Source organism: Taeniopygia guttata, chromosome 8 (genome assembly GCF_048771995.1).
Source record: "Taeniopygia guttata chromosome 8, bTaeGut7.mat, whole genome shotgun sequence".
NCBI lineage: Eukaryota > Metazoa > Chordata > Aves > Passeriformes > Estrildidae > Taeniopygia > Taeniopygia guttata.
Genome location: NC_133033.1, coordinates 2,490,423 through 2,517,627, shown reverse-complemented (window position 1 = coordinate 2,517,627; position 27,205 = coordinate 2,490,423). Strand labels below are relative to the sequence as shown.

The window sequence follows — 27,205 nt, the reverse complement described above, 5'->3', positions numbered from 1 at the left end:
GAGAGCATTCACCCATTCAGGGAACCAGCATAAACCTCCCTGGCCACAGCAAGATGAGCCCATGATAGGAAAACTTGCTGGTTTAGTTCTCCAGCAAAGCCTCCCTCCTGTGAACAGTGCCTTGCTTGCTGGGAAGGGGCTGGCTGGATCCTGGGTCTGCAGAGATGTCCAGAAGGTTATTTCTAATTTGCAGTGGAGCAAACCCCCAGATTAAAACCAATCTAGAAGTCTCTGCTGGTTCCAGGGTTGTTGGGGTTTGCTGGCAAGAACAAAGGGCAGCAGAAATTTCCGTTTTCTGCATCCAACACTTAAAGCTCTTTTTTTCCCTTCATATTTTGGAATCCTTTTGGATTCCTCTTCTGAACTTGCTGGGCTTTGGTTCGTTCCTGGAAATCTCCTGAGGGGATGCTGTTGGAAGCTCAGGGAATCCTCCCTCAGCACCAGGTGCAGCAGGTTTGGGCACAGACAGCTCGGGCAGCACGAGCACCTTGGCACAGGAGGCAAACACAGGGAGCCTGCTGGGCTTGGCTGCCAGGACACGGCGCTCAGGAGGAAACATCTTGTGTGCACTGCGGATAAACTGTAAAATTATAAAATTGTAAAAGGGCAGGATCGAGCAGTAGAACAGGAGAGAATTGTTGGTAATCTTTATTTACTTGAATCCAGCTCCGGCGTGGCTCTTCCTGCTGAACTCTAATTTCACTTCTCTAATTTCAGCCTTTTACAGATATTACAGGCATTGCCTCATATGTTTGCACATACCTTAAAAAACATGTGCCCTTGGAAAGCAGTGTATAGTCATATAAAAATAAAGAGCTTAAAAAGCATTCCTGTTTTCAAATTAACACTGAGGTGCTGAATTCACGGTGGTCTTTGTGATTTGAATTTTGCCCTTTTTGTAATCCCTCCCATGCCCTGAATAAGATGCAAGTCCTGAGGGAAAAACAGTCCATGATTGTGCATTTGGAGACCCAGTGCATGCAAGGAGCATTCCTGAACTTTATGAGCCTTTAGCAAGGGGGAGAAAGGCTGTAATTGCAATCTTAAAAAAACAAATGAGGAAACAAAAAATATATTAAAAAATTAAAACCCCATATATTTTTTTTATATCTTTCTGCCAGTATATAATAATTTATAATTTTATTGGATTGAGAATAATTTTTTTAATGAGTGGAGGCATGATAGAAATGGTACAGGACACAAAGCAAAGGCTAATACAGGATAAAATATTAAGTGAAGTGGATATCTTTGCATCAGTTTACAATGTGTGTAATATTTTGTGCTTGACACTCTCTGTATCCACCACTATAGTGTTCCCTCAGTAATAATCTTAGTTACTCTTTTGTTGCTGTGTCCTGTTAAGGTGCAGAAAAATGTCACTTCTAAGTTGTCATGTAGAGTTGACAGAGCAGAAACGCTGCAGTAACACACCCCACATCAACTGCTATTTCTTCAATATTTGGGGGTTCCATTTGAACTTAGTATTTTGAATTTAATTTCTGACGTTGCAGTGGCTCCTTTTGCCATCACTTCTGCTGCTCTGAAGCCTTGGGTGACGTGCAGAGTGGTTATTTTCTGTGGCATTAGCCCGTCCCAGGCTGGTGGAAGGCTGCCAGTGTTGTTGTTCTGTTTGCAGCTTGGCCTGGCTGTGTCTGTGTGTGAAAGGAGAGGGCAGGCAGGGTATCGGTCACCTTTCAGATCTTAACATTTCTTAATGGATTAGGCAAGTGATGGGATATCTTCCTTTCTTCACACTCTGGGCCTTGGCAGTGGTAGCAGACAGCGCTTTTTGACCGTCTCAGCGGGCTTCAGTCCTGTAGCATCAAAGGATGAACGTGCTTGAGTGCTCCTCACGCACTCCAAACAAACATCATCTTGCAAGGCCTTCACCTGGGGCTGTTTTTGTTCTTTTCCCCCCAGGACCCCTTGGATCCAGCAGGAACAGCCATTGTGATCAGCTCCCTGGTGGCTGGTGGCGTGGCCGAGCGTGGGGGGCAGATTTTGCCGGGCGACCGCTTGGTGTTCGTCAATGAGAAACACTTGGATGGTGCCACCTTGGCAGAGGCAGTGGAAGTGCTGAAATCTGTGCCCCCAGGTACAGTTTCCCTTGGAATCTGCAAGCCTTTGGTGGTAAGAACTGATTTTAATCTTTTTCTTTTCTTATTTCGTCCTGTGGCGTTTGTAGATGGGGTTTGTGGGGAGAGTTCAGCATAGGGCACGTGTGCATTTGGGAAACAGTTGAGCTGCTGCGCCTTGAGAGGGCCAAAAGTCCTGGCAAATGGGCAGCTCAGTGTCCAAAACCAGCATCCTCAAGTTCCTCCTTCAAGAACATCCACGTGGAACCAGGAGATGTGCCTGGGCAGACCCATGTGTGCTGTGCACAGGTTTCAGCACTTCAGCGACCCAGTTAAACGTGTGCTGGAGCCCATTTCTCTCTCAGACACTGCTAAGTGCTTGCTTGAGCTCCATTGACATCAAAGAAAGCCACTCTGTTTGAAGTCAAGGCTGTAAATTCAAGCAGAATTTCCCTTTTCTGGAATCAAGGCTTTGGAACAGTAGTTTACTGGGGAATGCTGCAGTATTGTTCATCAAGGGCACCCAGGCAAAATTAATTAAAGCCCCAGTTAACAGAAAGTGCTTGTAATTCTAAGTGGTAGAGGAGTTGTGAAATAGGAGTGTAGGAAAGCTGTTAAATATATTATTTCCTTTTCTAAAAATTGCTATTTTGTTTTTCATAACCTTGTATTTGTCTTCCCTTCCTACACATCCCTTCAGGTCTTAGTGCATCTGAACCAATATGTTCAAAGAATAAAAGCTGTTGACTCCTCTATTTTTTACTTTCTATTTTTATAATTCTTTTCCAATGGCTGGTTTTCCTTCTCCCTTTTAATTTTTTGAAAGATGTGGGAATTCTTTTTGTTGTTGTTTTCCTGACTCATTGTTTGGATTACCTTTTTTAGGGAGAAAGCAGAGAGGAGGAGAAGATGCACGGTGTGGATATCAACAGCATCAAAAGCAGCCCTGGGTCTCCAGAACCAATAGATAACACAAATTTCTCAGTAATACTTGAAGCACCACAGGTATTTGGTTACTTTTTTGGTCCAACTCCAGTTCATACAGACAGGAAATGATGTTTAAATGTAAAAAATACAGTATATTTTTCAGATAAGACTGAAAGTATTGGATTCCCTCTATCAGCAAACTGCCAAGTGCATTGGGAGCACTTACCAATGCAGCTCCCAGACTGCCTTATCAAATTTATTGTGTCATTAAAATACCTTGGGTTACCTTGGATATGAAATAGGAATGTTGTGTTGTTATTATAATCAGAAGTGGTGGGCTCAGCTTTGCACAGACAGCAAAGTATTGGGAGCAGAATGCTTTTAATTATCATGAAGCAAAACAAAAAAGTTCAGAGTATAAGGCACTCTTGAAATACTTTCTTCTTCATAGCCTTCTAATGTTCTCTGGAGTGATTTCTTTACTCTTGCCTCAACTCTCCTCATCCTTGCTATCTGAGAAATAATTCTGTTTATTGTGGGAGGATGTGGCATTAAAGATAGTGAGAAACTCAGATACTAGGGTAATAGGCAATAATATTGCAGTTCTCACCAGTGCAGAGCTGGAGAGATGTGGATCTCTTGTAACTTTCATCTGTTCTCGAGTGCTTTGCAAAATTCATGCTGGTAAATGTATTCTTTTTATACCAGAAAATACAACACATAAAGGATCATGCAGAACTGCAACACAGGAATTAAAATAAATTCCAGATTTTCTTGTACCTGTCTCTGGATGCAAACCTGTTTTTAATGCTGAACTGGTAGATCAAAAGCACCAAAAGGAGAAGTGTTTTAGGGTAGATGTGGGTATACTGTGAAGAAATTAGCCTGGATGATGACAAATTATATTTACTGATGTTTCACAATGTAAAGTGGCATTTGTTGTTTTCTGGGGCCGTGGGAGGGATTGCAGAGAATTTATCCTCTGCCAGCTCAGATTGGTTTTCTACTTCCTAAATAAAACCAATGTCATTAAGTAGTTTTAAAGAAAATATTTTATTTAAAGTTCTGAAACTGGAACGATCAATTTGGACAGAACACCCACAGGGGAATTTACTTGCATTTTGTTTCACCTCATGTGTGACAGCTTTGGTAGTAGCTAAATTATTTTTTATTATCTTACCTGCTCACACAGGTAGCCAGGAGTGGTGTGTTCTGCTGGCTGCCACTCTGAGACACTGGCAACCAGAATGTCAACCCCAAAATTATGGAATTTGAGGATTTTATTTGCTTCAGTGTCGTGTTTGCAGCATTCCCTGTGTGCTGGTGGTGTCTGGTGCTGCAGTGCAGCAGTCAGGGAGGATGCAGAGCAAACTGCTGGGTCAGGGACACAAACCCTGTGTGGTTCTGGGTAGAGAAATCTGATTTATGTGCCCTGGACTTGGGGACGTGTTGGCTGAACGACACTGCAGGAGCCAAGGGAAATGGAGTGAAAATGGAGAGAATTAGGATCTCTTCAGCCTGGGTGTTTTGTGAGATCGAGGTACACATATCAAATGGATTAAAGGGACTTTTAATGCTAGTTAAATTAATAAAATGGGCTAATTTCTGGGTTGCTGGTGTTCTACTCTTGTGCCAGCTATTGGCTGCATTGTTTACTTATGCTCCTGCCTCTCTCCTGTTTTCTCTCCTGCCTCTCACTTGAGTTATACAAACATCTTGGCAGTGTCTGGGGGCTTCCCTTCTGTATTTGTACAAATGTACCCAAACAGGATCCTGACACCGAAGGTCAGAAGTGCTGCAGTGCCCTGGGGAGCCTGGGAAGGGGCAGGAAGCAGAAACAAAAATATTTGGAGGAAGGAGCCCTGAATCTGCCCCTCGGTTTGGGAGTCTGGGGGCTCGGGGTGGTGAAGTTGGGTTTGGGGGTTCTTTGGGCCACAGAGATTTGGTGGCCTGAAGGAAAAAAAGGGGAAAGCTCTCTGTGTGTGGCAAAAATTCTGGGATAGGATCCCAGCTGCCTGTGCAGCCTCACTATGAGCCAATGAACAGCACCCCATTCCATCTGGGAGAAACAGGAGTTGTTGGAACTCCCAGAAAAAGAACTGTTGAGTGACATCTTTCAGAGTGGGTTTTAATACCTTTTCTGGTTTTGGGGTTTTTTGCGTTTTTTTTTTTTTTTTTGGTTTGGTGCTCTGTGGTTTGAGCACTGTTCTCCTTAAAACAGGAAAGTAATGAACAGTCATTTATATACTTTTTAATTTTTTTTGGGGTATATGGGTCTTCCATTTCCCCTCTGCCCCAGGTTAAAAGTTGGATGGAATATCCAAGGTAGGGGCAAACAAGTATGGCTTTTATTTGGGGTTTTTAAGTTGCTCTCACTGTTGCATAAGCAAACTCTTGGGCTGTTTATTTAGCTGATAGCATTTTAAGAAATGTTCATGCATTCATTAAGCAACACCAGATATGTGTGAAGCACAGGGATACTTTGACTAGATTTATATGTACTTTTTCCTACGCCTGTTTTAGTGTTAATTAACAATTTCTTTCCCTAACTTCAGTCCGGATTGTTTTTTCCAAATGACTGAAGCAGCATCTAAGCTGTGCAACTTAAAATTCTTTATACTGAAAAAAAATAATTGCACTGTCTGTGCTTTTGGTGTTAAAATCATAAGTCAGAGTGTCTATTTTCTTTTAGAAAATGCAGAAGGTAGAAGATTTTCACTTTAAAAATTAGGATGTAATCTTAATGTGGGCAAAAAAAAAAAAAAAGCATAGCTTTAAAAAAGTGGGGTGGAAACATGGAGTAAAATCTGTATTTCTCTCATGATCTTTGCAGGGTTTCAGAGATGAGGTGCCTTTTAAAGAAGAACTCGTTGATGAGCCCCATTTGGAGTTGGGAAGGTCATTTCAGCTCTCTCAGAAGGATGATGAGTATGGGAAGGAGTCCTGGGAGATGTGTGAGTTCCTGAAAGCCAGAGCAGAGGACGTGGAGGAGGAACGGGAGATGTTGGTGGATGAGGAGTATGAGGATGAGGAGGAGTCAGACTTCCTGAAAGGTGGAGAGAAGGCAACTTCAGACAGGAACCTGGCTACAGAACGATGGGCAAAGCAGCTGGAGGCTGCTGAAATACAAGATTTAAGATCCAGTGTTAGCCTAAGTGCCAGAGAGTCCGTGGAATATCCATTCAGGAAAGATCAAATGGTAAGGAATGCTGTGCTGGTCTCCGTTCTGAGCACAGATCCCTCGGGGCAGACTCCAAAACTAAACCCTCAGGACTCTCTCTAGGGTTGTAATTACTAGAATTTAATTTATTAAATTTATAAAGTTGATTTATTTACTTGTGTACCTCTAGCAGGCACCAGTCTATCCTTTTGCACATTTTGGAAGGTTTTTTAGATAACTTATTTTCTGTGTATTTACCTGCTGGAGTGAAATATCTGATTGGTGTATTTACAGGCATCCTGAGTTTGTCTTTTTACCAAAAAATTTGTGGGTTTGGGTTTTTTGTTTTTTGGGGTTTTTTTTTGGAAGCCATGCTGATATAGATCATGTCAGTAACAGCAGAATGTCACTTCATGGGTTTGAGAGTCCAGAGGCTTCAGTGAAAGGAACTCTCTCTTTTCCTCATTTTTTAAAACCCAAACCTGTTCCTTCAGCCAGATTGTGTATTTGAGTAAAAAATTATATGGTGGAAGGAACTATGGCAAGGATAGTGGTGGATTAAGGAGTAGGAGGAGATAGGTTCAGGTAAATTGCAAAACTTGTATTTATACATCTTTCTCAAGTACTGAGAATTATTTTTTTCGTTCTGATTATTTGTTCATCCCCTCACCAAACAAAAAAGTGATATTATCAGCCTCCCATGCACCAGCTTCTGAGGTGTGTTTGCTTTTATATTAAAAAAATGGAGGGGGAAAAAAGATTTGACATCACAGCCGCAGAGAATTTCAGGTTTTGTTTGGCTGGTCCCCTTAAGCAGTATGTGTATAAACAGATAAAATGAAGTTTTTACTGACAGTTTTATACCAGAGTGCACAATATTAAATTTATTTGTTTGTTACTTATAAAAAAACTAATGAGCAAGAGTAAATAAATTTTTGTCTGAATTACAGGTGAGGAGAAAGATACAGTTATTTTATATTTCAACTGCATATAACATTTCTCATGCCTCTTCTTAATGCAGTGCATAAATGAGCAGTTAGTATTTAAATGAGCAGTTAGTATTTCATAGTTACCTGAATAAATATGAATGTAGCTGAGGAAATGTGTATGTTTGCTGTAAAAATTAATGTTCCTGTCAAATACCCCTGTGTAAGTTAATACCATTGCTTTCTAACTTTAATTACTTCTTTTCTCCTCTGTGAAGTGTGAAGAGAATGCTGCTATAAGGTCACACTTTCCTGGAACCACAGCTCCCAGCACCTACCAAAAAGACATATTTGATATTGAAACTACCCAGTCAGAAATGAAAAGTGAGATGAATTTAGGTTTGTAAGAAGGTTTCTGTTTATCTCATAATTTTGTATTTACAAATTTCAATTTTTTTACCAAAACAAAAATACTTCCAAATGAGAAAATATTCAAATCAAGAGTTCTGCAGGCTCAAGACAGTCTGGCATTAAATAAATTTCACCTTAATAATCTTGCTTCCTCCTCCTAATCTGACCAGTGATAAATAAATACAGAAATAAAGTGACAGGCTCTGGAGGTGACTTTAGCACTACCAGAAATTTGCAAGTGATCTGTGTGGTAGAAAATTGCCCCATATCCTGGGTTTGGGATCTGTGCTCATATTTCTCCTTGTCAGATGGCCACAGATGGATGGTTAGGATTTGGTAGATTGATCAGAGAAATAAATTTATCAAACCTGCCTGAAGTGTCACTCCCTGCTTGGTGGGGAGGAACTCTGAGCTGTGTCCAACCTGGCCTTGAACACATTTGGAATCTGGTGGGATAAAGAATTTAATTCCAAGGGTGAAATAATTGGTGGATGCCTGGAGAGAGGAAGCAAAAGTTCGCATCTTCCCCCTTTTTTCACATCTTCCCCCTTTCTTTTTTCAGGGACAAGGCTTCAGAGTGACTCCAAAGGTCCTGAGCTTGCTGTTGATTCAGAAGCAGTTGGACAGAAAGCCCTGAAAGAGGAGAATTATGTTTTTCCCAAGAGCCAGGAATCTGGCAGAGTAACCACCTCAGCTCAGCCTAGAACAGCATCAGGCAGGTATGGAGGAAGATTTCAGGTTTTGAAAGACATTCATTTAACAATCTTAACAGTCCTCTTGCTTTACTCAGCTGAATCATGATGAAAGGCTGTGTGGAATGCTCAGACAGACGTAGAGGTCTGTAGCTTTTACAGGAGATGGAGTTTGGCTTAAAACCTGAAAACTTCCCATGTTTCCTCCCTTGAACACTGGGACAGAAATGTGCAAATGGCTGTGCCAGCACTGCAGGGAGGGGAGTGTGGAGGTGGCCTGGAGGAGAGGGATATAGCCTTTACTCATGACTCCTCCTGGTTTTCCCTTCCCTTTGATCTTCCTTTTGGGAAGAGCAGCATTCAGCCAGGGTTCTCTGCAGGAAATTTTAGTCCTGCCAGTGGTGCTGAGGAACCTTGAGCTGGCATTGCTGTGGATTTTCTTTATCTGTCCCAGTCTTTCCCCACCAGTTTGGGGTCAGTAGGTAGTGGAGCTTTTGGGACCTGTTGATTCCTCAGTACTCCCCTAATTTCATTTGAAATACTCTCTCAGAGGGAAAGCAGCTCAGCAATAAGGTGAGAGGATTGTTCTGTAGGGTTTAATGGAACACACAGGATCTGTTCTCCCACTTGGATCATGATCTGCTTACTGGTTTTGGCATGTTTATATCTCTCTCCAAGCATCACAGCATATTTATCAGAAAGTAAATGTTAATTGCTTAAATAGTCATTTCCAATGAGTAAATGCAGTGCAGATTTGTGTATCACAGAGCAGCTTATAAATTTGGTCTGCCCATCATGTTTATTTCTGGAGCATTCCTTAAGTACATTTAAACCTAAATACAAAAATTCCTGTCTGGTCTGTTGACTCTGTACATTTGCTTTAAACTGGGCAGTGGGAGAAGGTGTTGCTGTCTCGCTGCCAGATACAAAATATGTGAGGAATTGTGACCTGGCATGGGTGATGCCTCTTTTATTTTTTATTTCTCCCCTCCCCTCTGCCCCAAATTAGTGAATTACCCGAGAGAGAAGAAGGAGAAGGAGAAGAAACTCCAAACTTCAGCCATTGGGGACCACCACGGACGTATGTTCATATAATCACATTATTCCTTCCCATTTACCTCATGTCTTTTTTTCTGTGAGCCACCTTAGTTCTTGGGTGGTTTTTTTTTCTCTCCTCCTCTGCCAATAACTTTAGGGTACCTGTGTACCTTGGGCGTTCCTGAAGACAGGGAATTTTTAACAGATGTTCAGCAGAATTCTGCCTTCTATTTATACAGCTGACTTGGGAGAGCTTGGCTGGTTTAGGTTGTGGATGACCTACAAGTTCTTGTTCATTTAATAACTATTAGGTGTGAACAATGCACATAGTGCTGTGCTGTCTCCCTTTCCACGGGTTCCCTGCTAAACCTTCGTGGCAGGATTCCAAATTGCCAAGCCAACCTTTTTAGCCACATCCTTGTTGTATTATTAACATTTTTAGGTGAATTGTTTTTATGGTCCCAAGTAAAATATGATCAGAAAGTTGCTGCTTGAGCTGATGAATGTGCACTGAAGTCAGTGTTCAGAAAGTTGCATGAAATACTTCATTATTTGCCTAAAGTGCCGCTTGCAGGGCTTCCCATTCCCAGACACTTTGCTCAAGCTGAAAGAGGATGAGTATTTACTTGAAGATCTGACTTTCTCTGAAATAAAAGCCTCTGCCCAGTGGGCATGGATTGGCAGCAGAATTTTTCTCTTCTTGTGGGGTGAGATCTGCTCAGGGTGAAAACTCAACTCTGTTGAGAGCATTCTCAGGCTTCTGACTTTATCCCTTTGCTCTGTTAAATCTTCTTGAAAGACCAGGAGCTTACATTTATTTAAGGCTTTGCATTTGTAGTTAAAAAAAAAAAAACCTGTTTGAAGCTCTTGAAACTACCATGTATTTTTTTCAGTGTTGAGATCTTCAGAGACCCTGATGTGTCTCTTGGAATCAGCATTGTTGGTGGACAAACTGTCATAAAGCGCCTGAAGAATGGAGAAGAACTTAAAGGGATCTTTATCAAACAAGTTTTGGAAGACAGCCCAGCAGGAAGAACAAGGGCTTTAAAAACTGGAGATAAAATACTTGAGGTAAATGGAGATAAACCTTTCTTTTTGGTCTAAGAAATAAAAATTGTCTCAAACAGCTTTGGGTGGAGAGAGGAACAAAATACTGCCACCACTTCATGAGGTATTGGCAGCACTTTGTTTTGAAAACCAAAGGAAACCTCTGGTGGTGTTTCTTCTTTTTTTTTAAGGTCTGACTATGGAGCTCTTTTAACTTTCTCCTCTGTATTTAAGAAAAGATGTGTCCTGGTGTCTGAGAGTGGACTGAAAAAAATGGGAGTGTCCTCTTCCCATACAAATGAGGAATAAGTTACTGCGTATCTATAAGCATAAATTTAATATATACAAGGACACAGAGTGTTCATACTGAATTATGGGCTGTTATTTTTGTGTGTGTGGATTTAGAGTAGTTAACTTATAACCACTGTTTGGGATAAATCCCTGATTCTGGCAGGTGCTGTGGGGGAAAATGTCATTCCTGCCTCTCACCGCTGGTTGATTTGTTTTTACTCATTTTTCTCCAAATTAATACTTCAGGATCTGGGGTGCCAAGCTGATAGTGCTGTTCAGGTTTAGTTTACAAACAGGTAAAACCTGAAAGTGTTAGCTCTAATGTTATGTAACACTTTTAAAATCTTACTCCTTATGTTTTTATCTAGAGGAATTGTTTTGGGCAACATATGGCCATCTTTTAATTATGAATACCAAGTAATACATTTTTCTTTAAACCATCATTGAAACATACTTTGCAAATAATTACTCTTGACTGTTTTTGATGCCTTCCTCAGATACACTAATCTCCTGCAAGTGTTTGTGATGCCTTGTAATGACTCTGTACCTAATAAAAATAAACACTGTTTGTCAGGTTTCTGGGGTAGACCTACAAAATGCCACCCACAAGGAAGCAGTAGATGCCATCAAGAATGCAGGAAATCCTGTGGTGTTTGTAGTCCAGAGCTTGGCTAATGTACCAAAAGTAAGTTTATTTCTATTTTTGTTCCAAAACTTAGTAATCGCATAGTATGCATCTTATCTTAAACTTGGCTAAATTCCTTTCAGACAGTTCTGTCAATTTTTGTGTCCAAGGATGGATCCTTTCAGTCAGTTACAGACCAACTGATTGATTGATTACTTCTCTGGTCTAATTGGAAGCCTCATCTGTCTAATTTACATGGAGTAGTAGATGTAAATCTGTTGACTAGGTGTTAATTCAGCTCTCCCACCTGTGTAGTAAGAGTCTGGCCCTATGCCTTTTAATTTGCCCATATTTGATAATCTAGAAATAAACTCTGTTACCCAGAGGAGCAAAGCTGTAATTAAAATTAGTCAGATTCACACCAGCAGCTCCCTGTGAAATGTGTCACCAGAGGGACCTGAAATGGTGACCTGAGAGCAAGTTAATTTTCAAAAGATTTGAGGCATCTCCTCATCTTTGAGGCCAAGGCAAGAAACTTTTCAAAGCCTCAGTAAGAGCGGCATACAATTCTACCTGCCTAAAATAACACACAGAAACTCCAAACTTTTGATGTAAGAATGTAATTCAGTAAATCCAGTGAAAGAATGTAATTTATAGACTGCACTGCAGTGCCCTTTTACACTGGGCAGAAGGCAGAGTGCACTAGGGAGCTTTGTTATTGTCAGGAATTGATTTTGGATGTTTGTTTTGCAGCTAAAATTCTCTCCCTAATGTGGGTAATGTTACATTGGTTTTCAGGTGGTTTCTCCTGCCCAGCCTAAGGGAATCAAAGTCAGCAAAGATCAGGATGCAGACAAAGAAAATAAGAGTGATAAGGTATTTATTCCATTCCGTGCTGTACCCAGGTTTTACTAAATCAAATGGTATAATAGCATGTATTCTAACTCTATGATAAGTTTCCTCTGAAGTCTGAAATTAAACTTGAAGTGTTTTGTTGAAATATCTTTGATTCTACGACGTTTTGCCAAATTCCTGCCAAGTATTCTGACATTCATTCTGTGGGTGTCTGCTGGGTGCTGAAACCCTGTACTTAGCACAGCTCCTCACTGTCATCTGTCTGAAGTACCTGGTTTGCTCCATGTGGAGGCAAATTGATTCCCTTTGTTCAGCAGAAACAGAGCAAGGGCAACATGTACACAAATAATATCCTCAGTGTGAGGCTACCTGAAATGCAGTGGGATCACGTTATGGGATGGTGAAATCCACAGAGGCTCCTGCATTTCCCACAGCTGTGTAGAGTGAGAAATGACTGAGGGGTCTGTGGCTGCTCAGCTAATTGTGAGGCAGTCACTGCACAGTGACTTCCAAATAACTCCACAGCAGCTTTAAAAGAGAAAAATAACCTCTGTTTGGTAGAAAACAGGGAATTTGTGTTAGTAAGGGAATAAGGGAAAAATTTAATTTTTCATTTTCAGCTGTATCACTCTCATGGCTGTGGTGTTCTCCTGTGGGATCTGTTCTGACTGAGTAGTGTAGTTCAGGTACTTTGAGGGTGTGAGAGCAGCAGGAGCAGAGACAGAAGTAATGCAGACAATAAGTTTTGCCTGGTGCAGTTGAACTACAAATAGGATGAAGTTTCCATTTGATCCTACTCAGCACTCTGGTGTTTGTTGGGTACTTGAGAAGACCCTTTTACCTCCAAAAGTTTTTGTAACACTCCTTTCAGATCCTGTCAGGGACGGGAGCAGCGAGGCTCAGTTATCAGAAAAGGTGTTGAAGACATGCTTTCATGCCAGAGCATAATACTTCCAATGAAGCACTTACAATCCCCTTTTCTTGTGATTTTTTTTTTTATCTATATTTCTAATCTCAAAAGCTCTCATCCTCTGGCAACGTGCTGCCTTTCATCTCCAGCGCTCCGGTGTGTCGCGTTCTGCGGCGTTCCGAGGTTAAAGAGGGAGCCTAATCTTTTGCAGACCTTTTTCATCTATTGCTGCTATAAACTGGTGGGTGGAATATAGAAGAGCTCCAGTGCATAAATACGTAGCTCCTTTTTGGCTTTGAACATGGGCTCACAAAGCAGTCCTAGTGCACTTCTGTGGGGCCGTCTCGGAGTTGGAAAGAGTTGCTATTAGTGGATTATTAGTCCACACCCCTATGGGGAATCAGTGATATTTCTAGTCCAGTCTTCAGGCAGTCACAAAAGAGTTTGGTTTGAAAGCAGCCACATCCAGCTGGAAAACCTGCCTTTTCCTGTATCTTTTCAAATGCTGGAGGTTTTTCTCTGATTTGTTGGCGTTTATCCTCCTCTATTGATCTGTTTGTTTAAAAATGAGCACTTTAATTTATATAAAACCACTTAAAACATTAGTGGACGAGCCAGATGTCGACATTATTTTGCTGGCTGGCTGTGTGAACTGTGCTGTTGCCTCTGTGCTGGTACATAAACATGGTGCAATGGAGTAGCCAGGCTCAATTTTCTCGTCTGGCTTTTCACTGGGACAGGAGGGATAAGAGATATTTGTACCTCTGAGCCATAGAAAACTGCTGGGTAAGCCTGGGTGCCTCGTGTAATTTCACACAGACTTTCTAACAAACGTTTAAGGTCTTAAAAAGCCAAAGGGTCAACATTTAGACTGTAAGTTATTACTGAATTACAGAAATAATAAAGTGACCCATTTGTCATAGGCAGGTGAGAGTAAGGCTGCAGATTTTCCATCTTTACCTGCTCAGTAAAGTAGAACCCAAGTCCTCCCTTGCTTCCTGGATCATTTGGATTTTGCACAGTTCTGTCTGTGCTGGCTTCAAGAAAAAAAGTAGGAGGCACCACTAAGTGTTACATCCTTTTGGAAAACAGCTGTTGTGCTTCCAAGTGCTCTCACTGCACACTTTTGCTACTGGTGGATTGAATTAATTTCATTTTTTATTGCATTCTGTGCTCAGTGCACTGCTTTCCTGTTACATTTTTCAAATGGATGAGATGACAGATATTTTTGCCTCTCCAAATTTTCCACATATTGCAGCTCACTACTTGCACCATTCTATACAAATTCAACTTCAAGAACTGAAAAATCAATACGCAGGTTCAGCTTTCATTGCTCAGAGTGAAAAAAAATGAAATATTATCCTGGGCTTGATGTGTTTGGGTATTGTGTCATATTTCCCAGCCACAGGAGGAATTAATTACAGGAATTCTGGGTGCTCTAATGGCATCTGCTCCCCGGTGATCCCTCTCTAAAGTGCATCCTGCTATTAGCAGTGGGCTTGCAGGAGATGCAGCTGAGCATCATTTAGTGGAGTCGTGGTGCAAACCAAGGCAGGACCCAGTTCCTTGGAGCTGTAAAACCAATTGCTGAGCTGAGCCAGTGCCTCTCCAGCCTCAGAGCCTGCTCTGTATTCCTGCCATGCGCCGCTATATGCATCATTATAGGAGCTGCCTGTATTTATGTGAGGTAATAGAATTTTATTGGGAGATATAATTCAAAACCTTTATTTAATTTACGCCAAAACACGGACGGACTGTGATGTTTAAATATTCATGTATGGACTAAGAGGATTGAGTTCTTATTTTATGTATTTTTTTAAATTGATGTTTATCAGCACCAGATAGTTTTGTTATGGAGGCTTATAAGAAACAGGGTGTAACTCAGTGTTTGTTTTTAACCCTTGATTAGTGTTCACACTTTGATGTTTATGACAATACACAAGTATTTTATCAACAAGTAAATGTGCATGCACAATTGTGTTTTAGTTTCTTTTTCTTGATGTTCAGTGTCACTTCTTGCTCTGCTTTCTTGCACAGAAAGCCTTTGCTGCAGAATTTAGCATTGTAATTAAGTACTGTGTCTGTGCACATGCAGTGCAACAGACAATGGGGTTTTTTTTAATGTTCTCAGAGGTTACAAAACATGTAACTCATTGTCTTTGAATCCATCAGAGAAAATATGGGGCTCCACCTCCCATGAAGCTGCCACCTCCTTACAGAGCCCTCGAAAGGCATCACGCAGAGGAGGCTGCTCTGGGTGAAGAGGAGGATGAGGATGCTTCTGCAGAGGGTGAGTAGTGCTCCAATCATTGCATCAGATCACATTTCTGGGACACAATCAGCTGCTGATAAGCCTTCATGCCTTTTATTGCTTGTGGGAGCTGGTGCTCAGTGTGGCCACAGCATCAATCCTCAGCCTGGTTTGTAACCTTAGATGGTTCTTCTGCCCAGCCAGGTCCCAGAGCTCAGCTCTTCTGAGGAGATACAGGAAGGGCTGAGTTTATTTTCAGCCCCAGCACATCCAGGCTGTGTCTGGAGGAGTTGCTTGGGCAGAGATGTCAGCAGTGACTGGAGGTGTTGTGTTTGCTCTGATTTCAGTGGTAGTCGAGCAGTTGTAGCTTGAGGACCACTGGTGCAAAAAAACAGAAATCCTGGAGCTGATCCCAGGCAATGCTGTTCAAGCAAGATGGGTTCCTTTAAAAAGAAAAATCTGCTGATTTATTGTTTTGGTGCTCTCCTGAAGAAGAGATCCCCTGGCTTTGTAGCACTCTGCATGGGAAGGGTTCTGCAGTTGTCCCATTTTGGGTTTGGCAGTGGTTTCTGGTGGTGCTCACTCTGTGGAAGAGCAGGGACCTGAGGAGTAGGAAGCAGTGGAAGTGGAGAGCTCCTGGCAGCATTATTTAGATTCCAGCTGCTTTTGAATCACAACTTTGGTTAATTACCACTCTGGTTAAATGGAATATTATTATCCATAGCTTATCTTGCAGTAAAATATTTAGGAATACTGAACTTGCAATTAGGAGTCTTAAATTACTTTCTAAAATCAGTTACCTTCTATTTTTTTTTTTTATCTTTATGCTCCTTTCTATCAAATCAGGATAAGGTGAGATGAGGCCTTGACCCACCTGGTCTAGTGGAAAGTGCCCCTGCCCATGGCAGGAGGTGGAATGAGATGATCTTTAGTGTCCCATCCATCCCTGTACATTCTGTGATTCTCTGTGGGCTTTTGTTGGGGTTTAGTTTGTTTTTTGGTTTTTTTTATTCTTTTTGCTACAGTGATTTTTCTCATCATCTTGAGCTCTCAAACTGACTGGGTAAAGCTCCAATTGTAACAAACTCATTCCAGCTTGTTACTGAAGTCCTAATTCCCAGTTAAAGGATAGGTGTGATAAGTAGGCTGACACCTGAGTTATCTAATTCAGATGTGCCTCAATCCAAGAGCTTGCTGGTCCTAAGTTAATACTTTGCACAGAATTAATTCCTTATTCATGGGCTTGGTCATTTTTCAGCTCTTCTGCCATCCCTAATGATATTTCTGGCTGAGGCTGGAAGCTGAAAAGGTAAAGCTGCTGCTGATATTAAATTCATCAATCCTACCAGACTTGGCAGCAGCATACAGATCTGTTCAGGGGAATCTCCTCTCTTTCCTTTCTGCTGACTGAAGTTGAACGTTTTGCTGTAGCCATCTTTTCCATGAATCTTGGGAAACAGAGATAAATTCTTCCTCACCTCATTCTGTTCCTTTGAAAATCAAGAACAGGCCAGGGAAGCCTGAAATAAGTTTGTGCCTCAGCCCTTGCAGTACAAAGCATGTTAGAAGTGATCCAACTGTATTTAATGACATTAAGCATCTTGGCAGCTGTGGAATGGCCTTTTACAGGATCCCTGCTCTGTGCTCACTTGAAAAACAAAGTTTTCTCTGCAAATTACAGTACAGTGTTGTTTCTGTGAACTGCTTGATGCTCATAACCTCTGTCCTGGTTCCTGAGCACCTTTCCCAGAAATCCCAACCCAGACAGGAACTTGTCTTTCTGAACTGCCCATTTGTATGTTCATATTGCTCTGTTCCTCACCCACTTATCCAACTCATTCTACTGGCTTTGGAACCTCACTAAAAATACATCAACAGGTGATCTGGATTTATTGTCTTCCTTATTTAGAAGATAAGGTTCCTTCCAAAAGGAAGATGTGGTGTCAGCCCAGGTAAATTCACATCATAACCTCTCTTTTATTTGCTTCCTGGAGTTCTCAATCTCTGTCACAGCATGGAAGGCTTTGGAGGGCATTTTGAGGTGGGACAGCTGTTAAATCTGTCTTCTTGTTTTGCTCCTGATGGATTTTACTTTATTTTTTAGCATTCTTATTAACACAGCTGCAGTGTCAGGAACCTGCTCATCAATTTCTTTCAAACTCTGGAAGTACTTTATTTGCTCTGCTTGACATTTTTTGTCCTTGCTTATCACTTATTTCAACCCTCCCTCTCATCTTTTGTCTCCACATCCTCCATCATTCCCTAGGCTGGAAAAGCAGAGCATTGTTAGTCTTCCTGCCATATTTGAGAATTTTTCTTTCCTTTCTGTGCCATCCACATTGCCTCAGAGTCTCCATGTTTTGTCTGTTTTCCCCTTAAAGTGGCTGAATAACCTTTTGGTGTTGATTTAATTTCCCCTGAAATCTAAACCCACTTGCCTTTTGGCAATGCTCCCTTTTATTTCTGCTTTCCCACTGCTGAAACTGTAGCTCTCATTGCTGACCTGGAACCTGAATTCCTGTTTGGAACTAACAGTCATTTCTTGTACATGTTCTCCCTTTTGTTTCAACCTTCAAGAGTTGGTTTTGATCCAAAGAGGGCAAATCCTTGCTGGGAATAGAACTGTGAGGTAGTTTTGGTTTAGAGAAACTCTAGATATGTCCTCCATGTTTCTGTGGTTTAAGAAGTTTAAAGTTCCAGGTGTTTTGTTGTTTGGTTGTTGGTTTTTTTGCAAATGTGACTCTTGCACCCAAGGCCCTTTAGTTTCAGATCTGCTTCTCCTTTGCTTTATGCCCCCAGTACTTCCAACATCATTTCCCAAGTTCTTAGGTGGCTTTTCCTTGACTTTGAAGGCAAGTTGAAAGTTGTATTTCCTCTTGTTTTATTTCTTCTTCTAGTGGCACTGCCAAATCTTTATCTGTACCCAGCCCTAACCCTGTGTGTGGGTTTTGTTTTCTCTTTGCTTTGAGGTTGCTGTTTCAAGGCTTTCAGTTTCTGCATGGAAACAGTTTTGCACAACTTGTAGTGTGTCCATCCTGGTGCAAAAGGAGCTTTCAAAATGCTTCATCCTCCAGACCTGAAACATTTTGGAGCTTTCCTTTCCCACAGAATGGCAGAGCCTGTTTTGGAGAAATAAGTTGGTTTTTTTTAGACTTCCCAAATCTGAAAAACACCGAGTTGTGAATGGGATTTTTTTTTTCTTTTTTAATCAAAACAAGTAAAAGGAGGGGAAGGCAGACAAAGGAGCTGTTTGTGCTTGTGAGCAGCTGTGCTGCAGGCATCAGTAGGCACTGGTGTGTTTTCCTGCAGTGGGGATGGCTGGAGGTGTGCTCCAAGAACCTGCTAATGGACTTGTGTGCACCCCGTGGTGGCTTATTGCCATAATGAGGGGTTGGTTGTAAAAAGAAGCAGAGGAAGTGGATGGGCAGAACAATTTGTAATGGAATTTTTGGTGAGGTTTTCCTTGGGGGAACTCCTGGCTGTACAATTTGGATATGCTTTTGTGACCGAGTAGCAGCAAACATAAATTAGACAGGAGAGAGCTGAAAAACCATTCTACAAAAACTGAAAGGACAACTGTTGAAAGAACTTGAAATCCTTAATTTCAATTGCTATTATATCTTTAGTGGAATCTTTTGTCAGTTAGTTGACTGGGATCGATCTTGTTGGTTTCAAAAAAGTCTAAAATAATAAAAATAGATGGTAATAAAAAATTTGTGGAAGGTGGCTTGGATAATGGACTAAACTACTGCTGTGCTCAGACTTTCTGTCTGCAAGGATAGTTAACTGTATCTAATAAGGGGATAATAATGCCCCCTTCCTCTTATTTTGTCTCTAGATAATGTAGAAATCAATGAAGCTATAAGAAAACATAATGATTTATCTTCCTAAGATGCCTTTCTGAGGAACAGTGGTTTTTCTGCTAAAGCAAGAGATTTTAAAACTTCTCTGGTATTTTGACTTTCCGTTCTTGACTCAGAGGGTGGGGAGGCCCTGACATAGAGAAGTTGTGGATTCTCCATCCCTGGAAGTGTCCAAAGCCAGGTTGGGTGAGCTTTAAGGCCCCTTCCAGCCCAAATCATTCCATGATTCTGTGATCCCCCATTGTGATAAGGGTTGGGTTGGGATTGGGCAGCTCTTAACACACCTGAGGTTTTTGGCAGCATCCAGGTGCCAGTGATGTCTGTGATCGGTGAGAGCAGAAAAATAAAATATGGGAAAAAAGGAATCCAAAAAAAAGGATTCCATTAAAAGACGGAAGAAAAGGAATCCAAGTTCAGTGGAGACTTTGAGGAGGGTATGGTCAGGTTCATGGGGTGGGCAGGAACAGGATCTCTGGAAGTGTCTGTGCATGGCTGTGGGTGAGGATGGCAACGTGAGGATCAGCATTTTGGGAAAATGCCAGGATTGCTAACAAATGACTAAATAAAAGCCAACCCACTCATAATTCCTGGGTATCTCACTGTTTGGAGTCTGGTGTATGCAAAGTTGTGCTGAAACAAAGGAAAAGCAATCCTAACTTTTCATTTTGGGGGGGAATCCACTGAAAATGTTGATCTTCAGAGGAGGCAGCTCGTGTAGCCAAGCACTGCCTCTCCAATAGATGTCACTGCAATCAACAGCAAACAGAGATGATGCTCAGAGGGGAAAATGTAGCTTGGAGAAAGGCTTCAATCTTTATGAAAATAAAACGTTACAAAAGTAGTAATTGCAAGATTTAATGCTCTTAAATATAGTACCAAGTGTGTTTAACACAGTGGATTTCCTTAGATCAGGCAAGAGCCGGGATTAGACAAACAGAGCAGAGACTTTCATTTTTCAGCTCCGTGTTAATCTCTATTTAATGTGACTCTGTGCTGCTAATCTTCTTTTCCCATTCTTGTTCTGACCCATAATTAGCTGAGATACTTGGGGTTTGTAACCTGCCCTAAGATCAGATGCAGGACGTGCTGGGCAGAGGCACAGAGCTGCCCTGCCACACTGGGCTGGGTGAGGGAGGTGCTGTCCCTGCACTTTGAGGCTGTTGGGTTTTGTTGTTGGGCTGGTTTCTTCACTCTCTTTGTGAGTCACACGCACAGTTATCATCTGATGAAGTATTGCGAGAGGAAATTACATTTTTGATGAAGTAATAGTAAAATTGCAGCTGGGACTTCTTGTGGTTTTTTTACTGTGTGCTTGACATAATGCACTGAACAGATGGCTCTGTGTGTGCTGTGAGACATATTCTAAAGGAAGGACAATGAACTTTAAAAATGAACAAATTAATGATATTAACGAAATAACTGAGTATTTTGAGTTGTTTTAAATGTAGCTTTTGGAAGAGAGAATTAGTAGGACTTCCCGAAATAACTAAGTATGTTTATAAATTCAGAGAGAGATTTTATCTTTGCTTTTTTTTAATTACTAAATGAAGGATTTTGAGTCTTTTCAGTGTTTCAGTTCAGCATTGATTGCAGCGAAACTAATACTGCTTGTTTGGGATTTCAACAAAACACAAGTTATGATGAAGTTCGAGCCTTTTTATGCTTTTAATGACAGATTGGTTTTGTTTTCTGACATTAAAAAAACCCCAAACAAAACAAGCAAACCCTATGCCACCAGCACATATCAGCGTTGGGAAACTGCAGCGACAGAGAACAAGGGATTTAATGAAGCCGTTTATGGGAGAAAAATTAATTTTTAACCCCTGTAGCTTCACAGGAAGAAGGATGCTCAGATAAATAAGATTATTAACTGCTCCTTTGCCATGCAGTGGGTCATTAGGCAGGAAGGTACCTGCAGCTGCCAGGCACACAGCCACGCTGGGGGGGACTCGTGTTTGGGGATGGAGATGTCACTCGGATGCTGGCAGAGCACAAACAGCAGCTGGGAGCATCCGTGGGTCAGATGTGGGAATCCAGGGATCTGCTGCTCCCTGTGTGCTTCCATAGGCAGCTCTCCTCTGCTGGCAGATGTAACTGGGAGCTTGTGGGCAGCCCGAAATTAATCTAATTGATGGCATCTCGTGATAGAAACAGACAGACGGTTTGCCCTTAAGGAGAGAAAAATCTCAGCAAAATAGGCCCAAGGTCGTCAGAAGAAAGACAAGCCCCGAGCCTGTGTGTGATGAGGATTTGAGCTGCTTACAGCCCTGAATGTTTGTCAGGAATGCAGATTTCCTGAGTACATGCTGGTACAGCAATGGTACAAGGGGGTTTCCCAGGTAAGGATTCACATCTATCTCTATGTCGTGTTTGCTTCCAGCAAGTCGTTTTTAAGCATTTTTAGTGATAATTTAGAACTAGTGAAGTGCTGGAGAAAGAAAATAATAGCAGAGATTTTTTTTTTTCCTTCAGTTTGAAGCATGGACATATAGCATGATTGGAATATTGAATGCATTTAATATCTTTAAAATATTTTCTCTTGTGTTTGCTTTTAAATCATTGCTTCTGTGTGTGCCAGTGCTCAACATTCTTGTATACAAAACTGACTGGAGCACACAGTGCTTAAAGTATATGAATTCATAGCATTAAATTTCTTGCTGTATAGAATAATCTACTCTTCCATAACTGTTATTGTAATGCAGAGACAGATGGCTGAATTTTCTTCACTTTGCTTGTTAAGAATGTGTTAGGTAAATGTTTTTAGACTAAAATAAAAAGCTGCTGGGAATCTAAACTGAATATTCAGCATTTTCGTGGTAGAAGGAGGCAAAGCAAGAATAAAGCAATGTGATAGTAAACAAATGAGCTATTTGCAATGAAGGATAATCTAATCTTTAAATATTGCCTGAGATTGCATTTGTTCTTAGGTAAGATCTTTTCTTCCAACACCAGCCAGGTACCCAGAGAATAGCACTGAAATGCTCTGCATGAAATACACTGATTTGATGTTATAAGGTTATTACATTGTCTGGGGCTTGGTGCAGGTGGCTGATGTTGTTTGGGATCTTTGATCTCGCTCCGGTGCTACAGATAAGTAATTTCAGATTGAAGATAATGTCTGTGGTGTAAATCTGTAAACACAGGCACAAACTTGCTAAGAGAGGATGATCCAAGTGGGTCTTTATATATTGCTCTCACCAAGCTACTCTTAATAACACTGCAATGACTTGCAACTAAAAATATGTTAAAAGGATATAAATATTTAAATAGGTAAATGAAAGGCAGACACCAGCTCATAAAAGGTGGTTATGTGTTTATATTCTTGACTAATAATCTGATTTTTAGATAGGAAGATACCTTTCATCATTACCACCATACATGATGTTGCTCCAGTGCACAGAGAAAAAAAAAATTAAAAAGAAAACTCCACAGTGCCTCATGTCTTGCCCAGACTAGCACAGCCTTGCTTCTAGTTAGAACACAGAGCAGATTATTTGCATAATAGTTCTGTAACAAAATGATCTGCTCGGTTAAAGCAGTAGCTGCTCCCAATACATAGTGCAAGTAAGGCTCTAACAGAAGGGAAATACAAAACATGCTCAATGACAATAATTTTATTCTTTACAGACATTACCTAGTTTTGCACAGGATTGCAGCAATTGAGGCAGCTGTCCAGAATCACTTCTTGAACTGTCAGGAGAAAGTTGAATTTATTTTTTTGCTTCTCAGTCTGAAGACGTGATTCTCCCTTATTCCCTGTCGTGTCATCACTTAGAGCAGGTGTGTAATTGCTCTTTATCAGGGTAGGTGGCATTTAAAGAGCAATCCAGAGTATTTATCTCTAGGTGTGCTGGCTGCAGTACACTGTGACAGACCAGTGAAAATTTGCCTTATGCCTTGTAATGGCCACGTGAGTATTGAAAACTGATTGCAAGCTAAAGACATTAGGAAGGAAATCTATGCAGATACATTTGTGTGTGTGTGACTGTGCTGGCTGCATCAGATGAGCATCTCTGTTTTATCACTAAATTCAAAACACTTTTGCCATACTGGCTTTAGAGGAGATGTGGCAGCTGGCTGAAGGGCAGGTGGTTCTTTCTGCTGCCCCAGAAGAAATAATGAGCCTTTTATAATCAGTGTGATGATGTGCATGTCTGTTTTCGTCATCAGTGCTTGGAGATCGTGGCTTGTGCTTCCCTCTCCCTGCCTCCTCAGAAAGTTGTTAGAGGTAATGTTATAATCTAAGGTTGCCCAGGGAAGCTGAGGCTGCTCCTGGATCCATGGAAGTGTCCAAGGCCAGGCTGGGATTGTGGAAGCGATGCCTCAGGTTTTGGCTTTTATATTTTCACATTCTGAGCTGCTTTAGTGTGTGGGTCTGGGCTTCACATCAGGGGATGCTGAGCTCTCTGCACAGAGCAGGGACACAAAACAATTCCTGCTCCAGCTGGGCACCAAGGACAAATGATCCAAATCTCAGCCCAGGAGCACAAACAGCGTGGGCTGGAGAGAGAAAAACAAGCAGGGTGGGACTGCCTGGGCTGAAGCTGGAATGGGACAATGAACTCCAAGGTGCCAATGGAGCAGAACTGATCCCAGGGAGAGCCCCCGGGAGCGCTCGTGCATTTTGGGGCCATTTGGGTTCATTTGGGTGCAGCCCTGGCTGGGCTCTGGTGCTGCCCAAGGTGTTTTGTTTTGTGCTAAGTGCTTTGAACAGGGGGGTTCTGTTTTGTTTCAATGCATTAGGTGGTTTCAAAGGGGTTTTGTGTCCCTTTAACTGAAAAACAAGCACGTTAGTTATCACAGATTTATAAATTCTGGTGGTTTTTTTCTGCAATTGCAGAATGCTAAGCCTAAGGAGAATTTTAACCTGTAAATGTCATGCTTGTATAGTATCCTGAACTCTGCACCTCTAAAAAAGTACAGACTTCAAAAGGAAATCATTTCCATGGTGTGATGGTCCTGGGAATATGACAAGGTACTGAAGATAAGTTCCCATACTTGCAGTGTGTTGTTACTTAGTGATGAGCCACATACCCAGACTTGAGGGATTTGAATGGAAAAGCCAGAGGGTGGGAAGGCACAGGGCATTTTCTTGTGTGTGCACTTGCATGTGGAGCTAAGTTATGGCTCTGTGCTGTGAGAGCAGAGAGGGTTTCCACCTCCCAAATGGCTTTTGGAGGCCTTGTGCTGCTGGGCCTCCACCCCTGCAGGAGCTCTGGGAGCAGACAGCACTCCCTGTGTGCTAAAACATCCCCAAAGCTTATCTCCTGTGTCACCACAGTGTGGGATGGAATCTGTCTGCCAAGGCTGGGGCTGTTCTGTGGTGCAGTCACTGCTCAGCCTCAGCACAGCAAGGAGGAAGGATGAGATTCCCTTGGTGCTTGGTCTCCTGCTCCCCGTGCCAGCCTCACCTCAGCCTGCACCTTCAGATCTTGACATTTTCCTGCACTGAACTAGAAACCTTAACACAAAGTTCTGAAACAGAAACTATTTTTTGTTTTCCTCAGGTGTTTGGCAAAAAAAAAAAAATCTGGTTTAAACCCATAAGGTTTGGCTGTCATTTCCTCTGTCCGTTTTGTAACCTGTTATTCTTTTAGGGAGATGACAGATTATTTAAGGATTATCACAGAATCACTTTGTTGTGCATCATTAATGGTTTAAGCAGACAATGCTGTAATTTTAGAGCAAGAGTTCATTTCAGGATTGAGCTGTTAGAAGTGTAGATCATGTGATTTTTAAAATATTGTTTGTATAGAAGATGTGGTTTTCTAAACACTGTTTTTCAAGGTCAGAAAGCCACTGAGGGACCAGCCTGCCAGTGTGGTGCCTGATGAGGTATTGCTGAAGGGCTGGGAGAAGAATGGATGGGGAAAAAAATGGGATGAGACAGGGATGTGTGATGCCTTGAGAAGGATGACCTAGAGCAGAGGTTGGGCAGAGTCACAGAATAAAGCAGGGATTTATCCAAAGGGTCTCCTCCATGGATCCACCTTGGGCAGCACCAGAGCCCAGCCAGGGCTGCACCCAAATGAACCAAAATGGCCCCAAAATGCACGAGCGCTCCCGGGGGCTCTCCCTGGGATCAGTTCTGCTCCATTGGCACCTTGGAGTTCATTGTCCCATTCCAGCTCCAGCCCAGGCAGTCCCACCCTGCTTGTTTTTCTCTCTCCAGCCCACGGTGTTTGTGCTCCTGGGCTGAGATTTGGATCATTTGTCCTTGGTGCCCAGCTGGAGCAGGAATTGTTTTGTGTCCCTGCTCTGTGCAGAGAGCTCAGCATCCCCTGATGTGAAGCCCAGACCCACACACTAAAGCAGCTCAGAATGTGACAATATAAAAGCCAAAACCTGAGGCAATATGTGATGGATGAGGGAGCAAGGAGAGCTCTGTGCAAGGATGAGCCTGGGCAGCTTGTGAGTGAGGGCTGGGAAGGAGGTGAGAAGGGATTTTGTGAGGAATGGGGAGCTCAGCAGAGCCTTTTGAGGCCAGAAAGATGTGGCTGTTTTTTGTGTGTGCAGGAGGGATGATGGGGATGGGCATGGGCATGGGCAGACCTTGCACAGGGACACAGGAATGGGGAAGGTTGTGAGGGTTATAATGAGAAGTGCTGTGAGTACTGCAGCTAATGAAGGTTGATTCCCACAGATTTGTGTAGAAAATTCACCTGGCTTGGGTGTGGAGGAAGGTGTGAGCTCCACTTGGAGCTTTTCCTGTGGCTGAAGTTTTCCTGAGGCTTTCCCCTGAGAGAATTCTCTGACTTCATGAAAGTGTGAGCTCACCCCAAAGCCTTTCCCCAGGTCTGGGTATTTATCAGGTTTCTCTCCTGCCTATTTTCATGAACTTTTAATATCACCTTTGAGACCCCTGAGATTTACTGCCAGTCCAGAGGTTTGGGGGCAGGAGCTTGGATTGCACGGGGGGTGGTTGCATATGCTATGTTCCTGTAGAAAAACAGAATAAAATCAGCTACCCTATTACACCTAGGCTTAATTTCTAATAAGAGGCTAAAATATAATTAATAAACACTGGAGCATGACCCCTGGACTGCCATTGGGAAGACCTGGCATCTCTGTGCTGGGTTACCACCTGTTGGGTGCCTTTTTTGGCCATCTGTCATCAGAGGCACAAGGCATCTTGAGACCTGTGGAGCTCCACACCACAGTTCCCAGAGGTCAGGTGGCCATGTAAATTTAAAAATAAAATAAAATAGAAAGCAGGATCCATAGAGCTCCAGCTTACCCAAAAGACAGTGTTTATTACAGAGTAAATTGTGGATGCTTCTGAATCATCTTATTTGAAGACTAAATTCCATAAGAGAGAAAAAAAAAAATCAATTTAATATCAAGCCAAAAGAATTACAGTAAAAATTACCATACCCCACTCTTATTTTCCCTCAGGCGTTTATTTTTTAACTTTCTCTTAGTTGATTTCCTCCTCCAGTCAGAGTGGAAAAAGTGAGTATTTAATATAGTAAAGTTTATCCATTTAGCTTTTCCTCCTGGATTAATCCTTGGAGATGGATTTCTTTTGCCAGAAGGAAGATGAGAGAGCACTTGACATATTGCAAGTCTCTGCTCACATACATCATCAATTTCCTGATTATGATTTGGTTCATTTCAAAAATGCCCAAAGCTTAATGCATTAATATCTTTATTTCATTAAATACATTGGAAGAGAAGCTATTTGTTGTCTAATAACATATTTTGGTACTAAAGAAAAAAAAAAAAAGAAATCATCTCTTCAAATACTCTGTTCACTTCTTTGTGATACAATTTTTCTTCTGCAGAAAAATGAATGCCTTGCTTAGCACCTCTTATTTGGAGGAAATAGGTATTTTATTTTACTCTTTTGTGGAAAACAGGTCTGCCAGACTCTGTCCTTTGGAGAGCTTAAAAATAATCAGAATAGAATTTCTAATACAAAATATTGGTTTATTTAATGAAATCTATCAAGTGTTATGATGTCATAAGTGCAGCACAAACCTGATTAACTCCTCCAATAGACTCTCAGGACAGCTGATTAAATAAGGTTTATTTAGGCTTATTTAGGGAGAGCATGCAACTGCTTTATGATTTCACAGGATTATTCAGTGGGAGATTTGTGTGGAGAGGAATTGTTATCCCTTCCTCAGTCTGT

The 27,205-nt window shown here is 41.7% G+C and overlaps 1 protein-coding gene across 5 annotated transcripts in view; it reads left to right on the top strand.

Moving 5' to 3' along the window:
- PATJ (PATJ crumbs cell polarity complex component) overlaps positions 1 to 27,205 on the top strand; it is a 140,033-nt gene that overhangs the window by 46,522 nt on the left and 66,306 nt on the right. For all 5 annotated transcript variants that reach the window (XM_030278562.4, XM_030278561.4, XM_030278560.4 and 2 more), the window contains exons 17-26: positions 1,921 to 2,130; positions 2,961 to 3,080; positions 5,836 to 6,201; positions 7,367 to 7,487; positions 8,062 to 8,218; positions 9,201 to 9,272; positions 10,123 to 10,300; positions 11,142 to 11,252; positions 11,991 to 12,068; positions 15,130 to 15,247. In XM_030278562.4, coding sequence (XP_030134422.4) covers positions 1,921 to 2,130; positions 2,961 to 3,080; positions 5,836 to 6,201; positions 7,367 to 7,487; positions 8,062 to 8,218; positions 9,201 to 9,272; positions 10,123 to 10,300; positions 11,142 to 11,252; positions 11,991 to 12,068; positions 15,130 to 15,247 — 1,531 coding nt within the window. The remainder of the gene's footprint in view (positions 1 to 1,920; positions 2,131 to 2,960; positions 3,081 to 5,835; positions 6,202 to 7,366; positions 7,488 to 8,061; positions 8,219 to 9,200; positions 9,273 to 10,122; positions 10,301 to 11,141; positions 11,253 to 11,990; positions 12,069 to 15,129; positions 15,248 to 27,205) is intronic.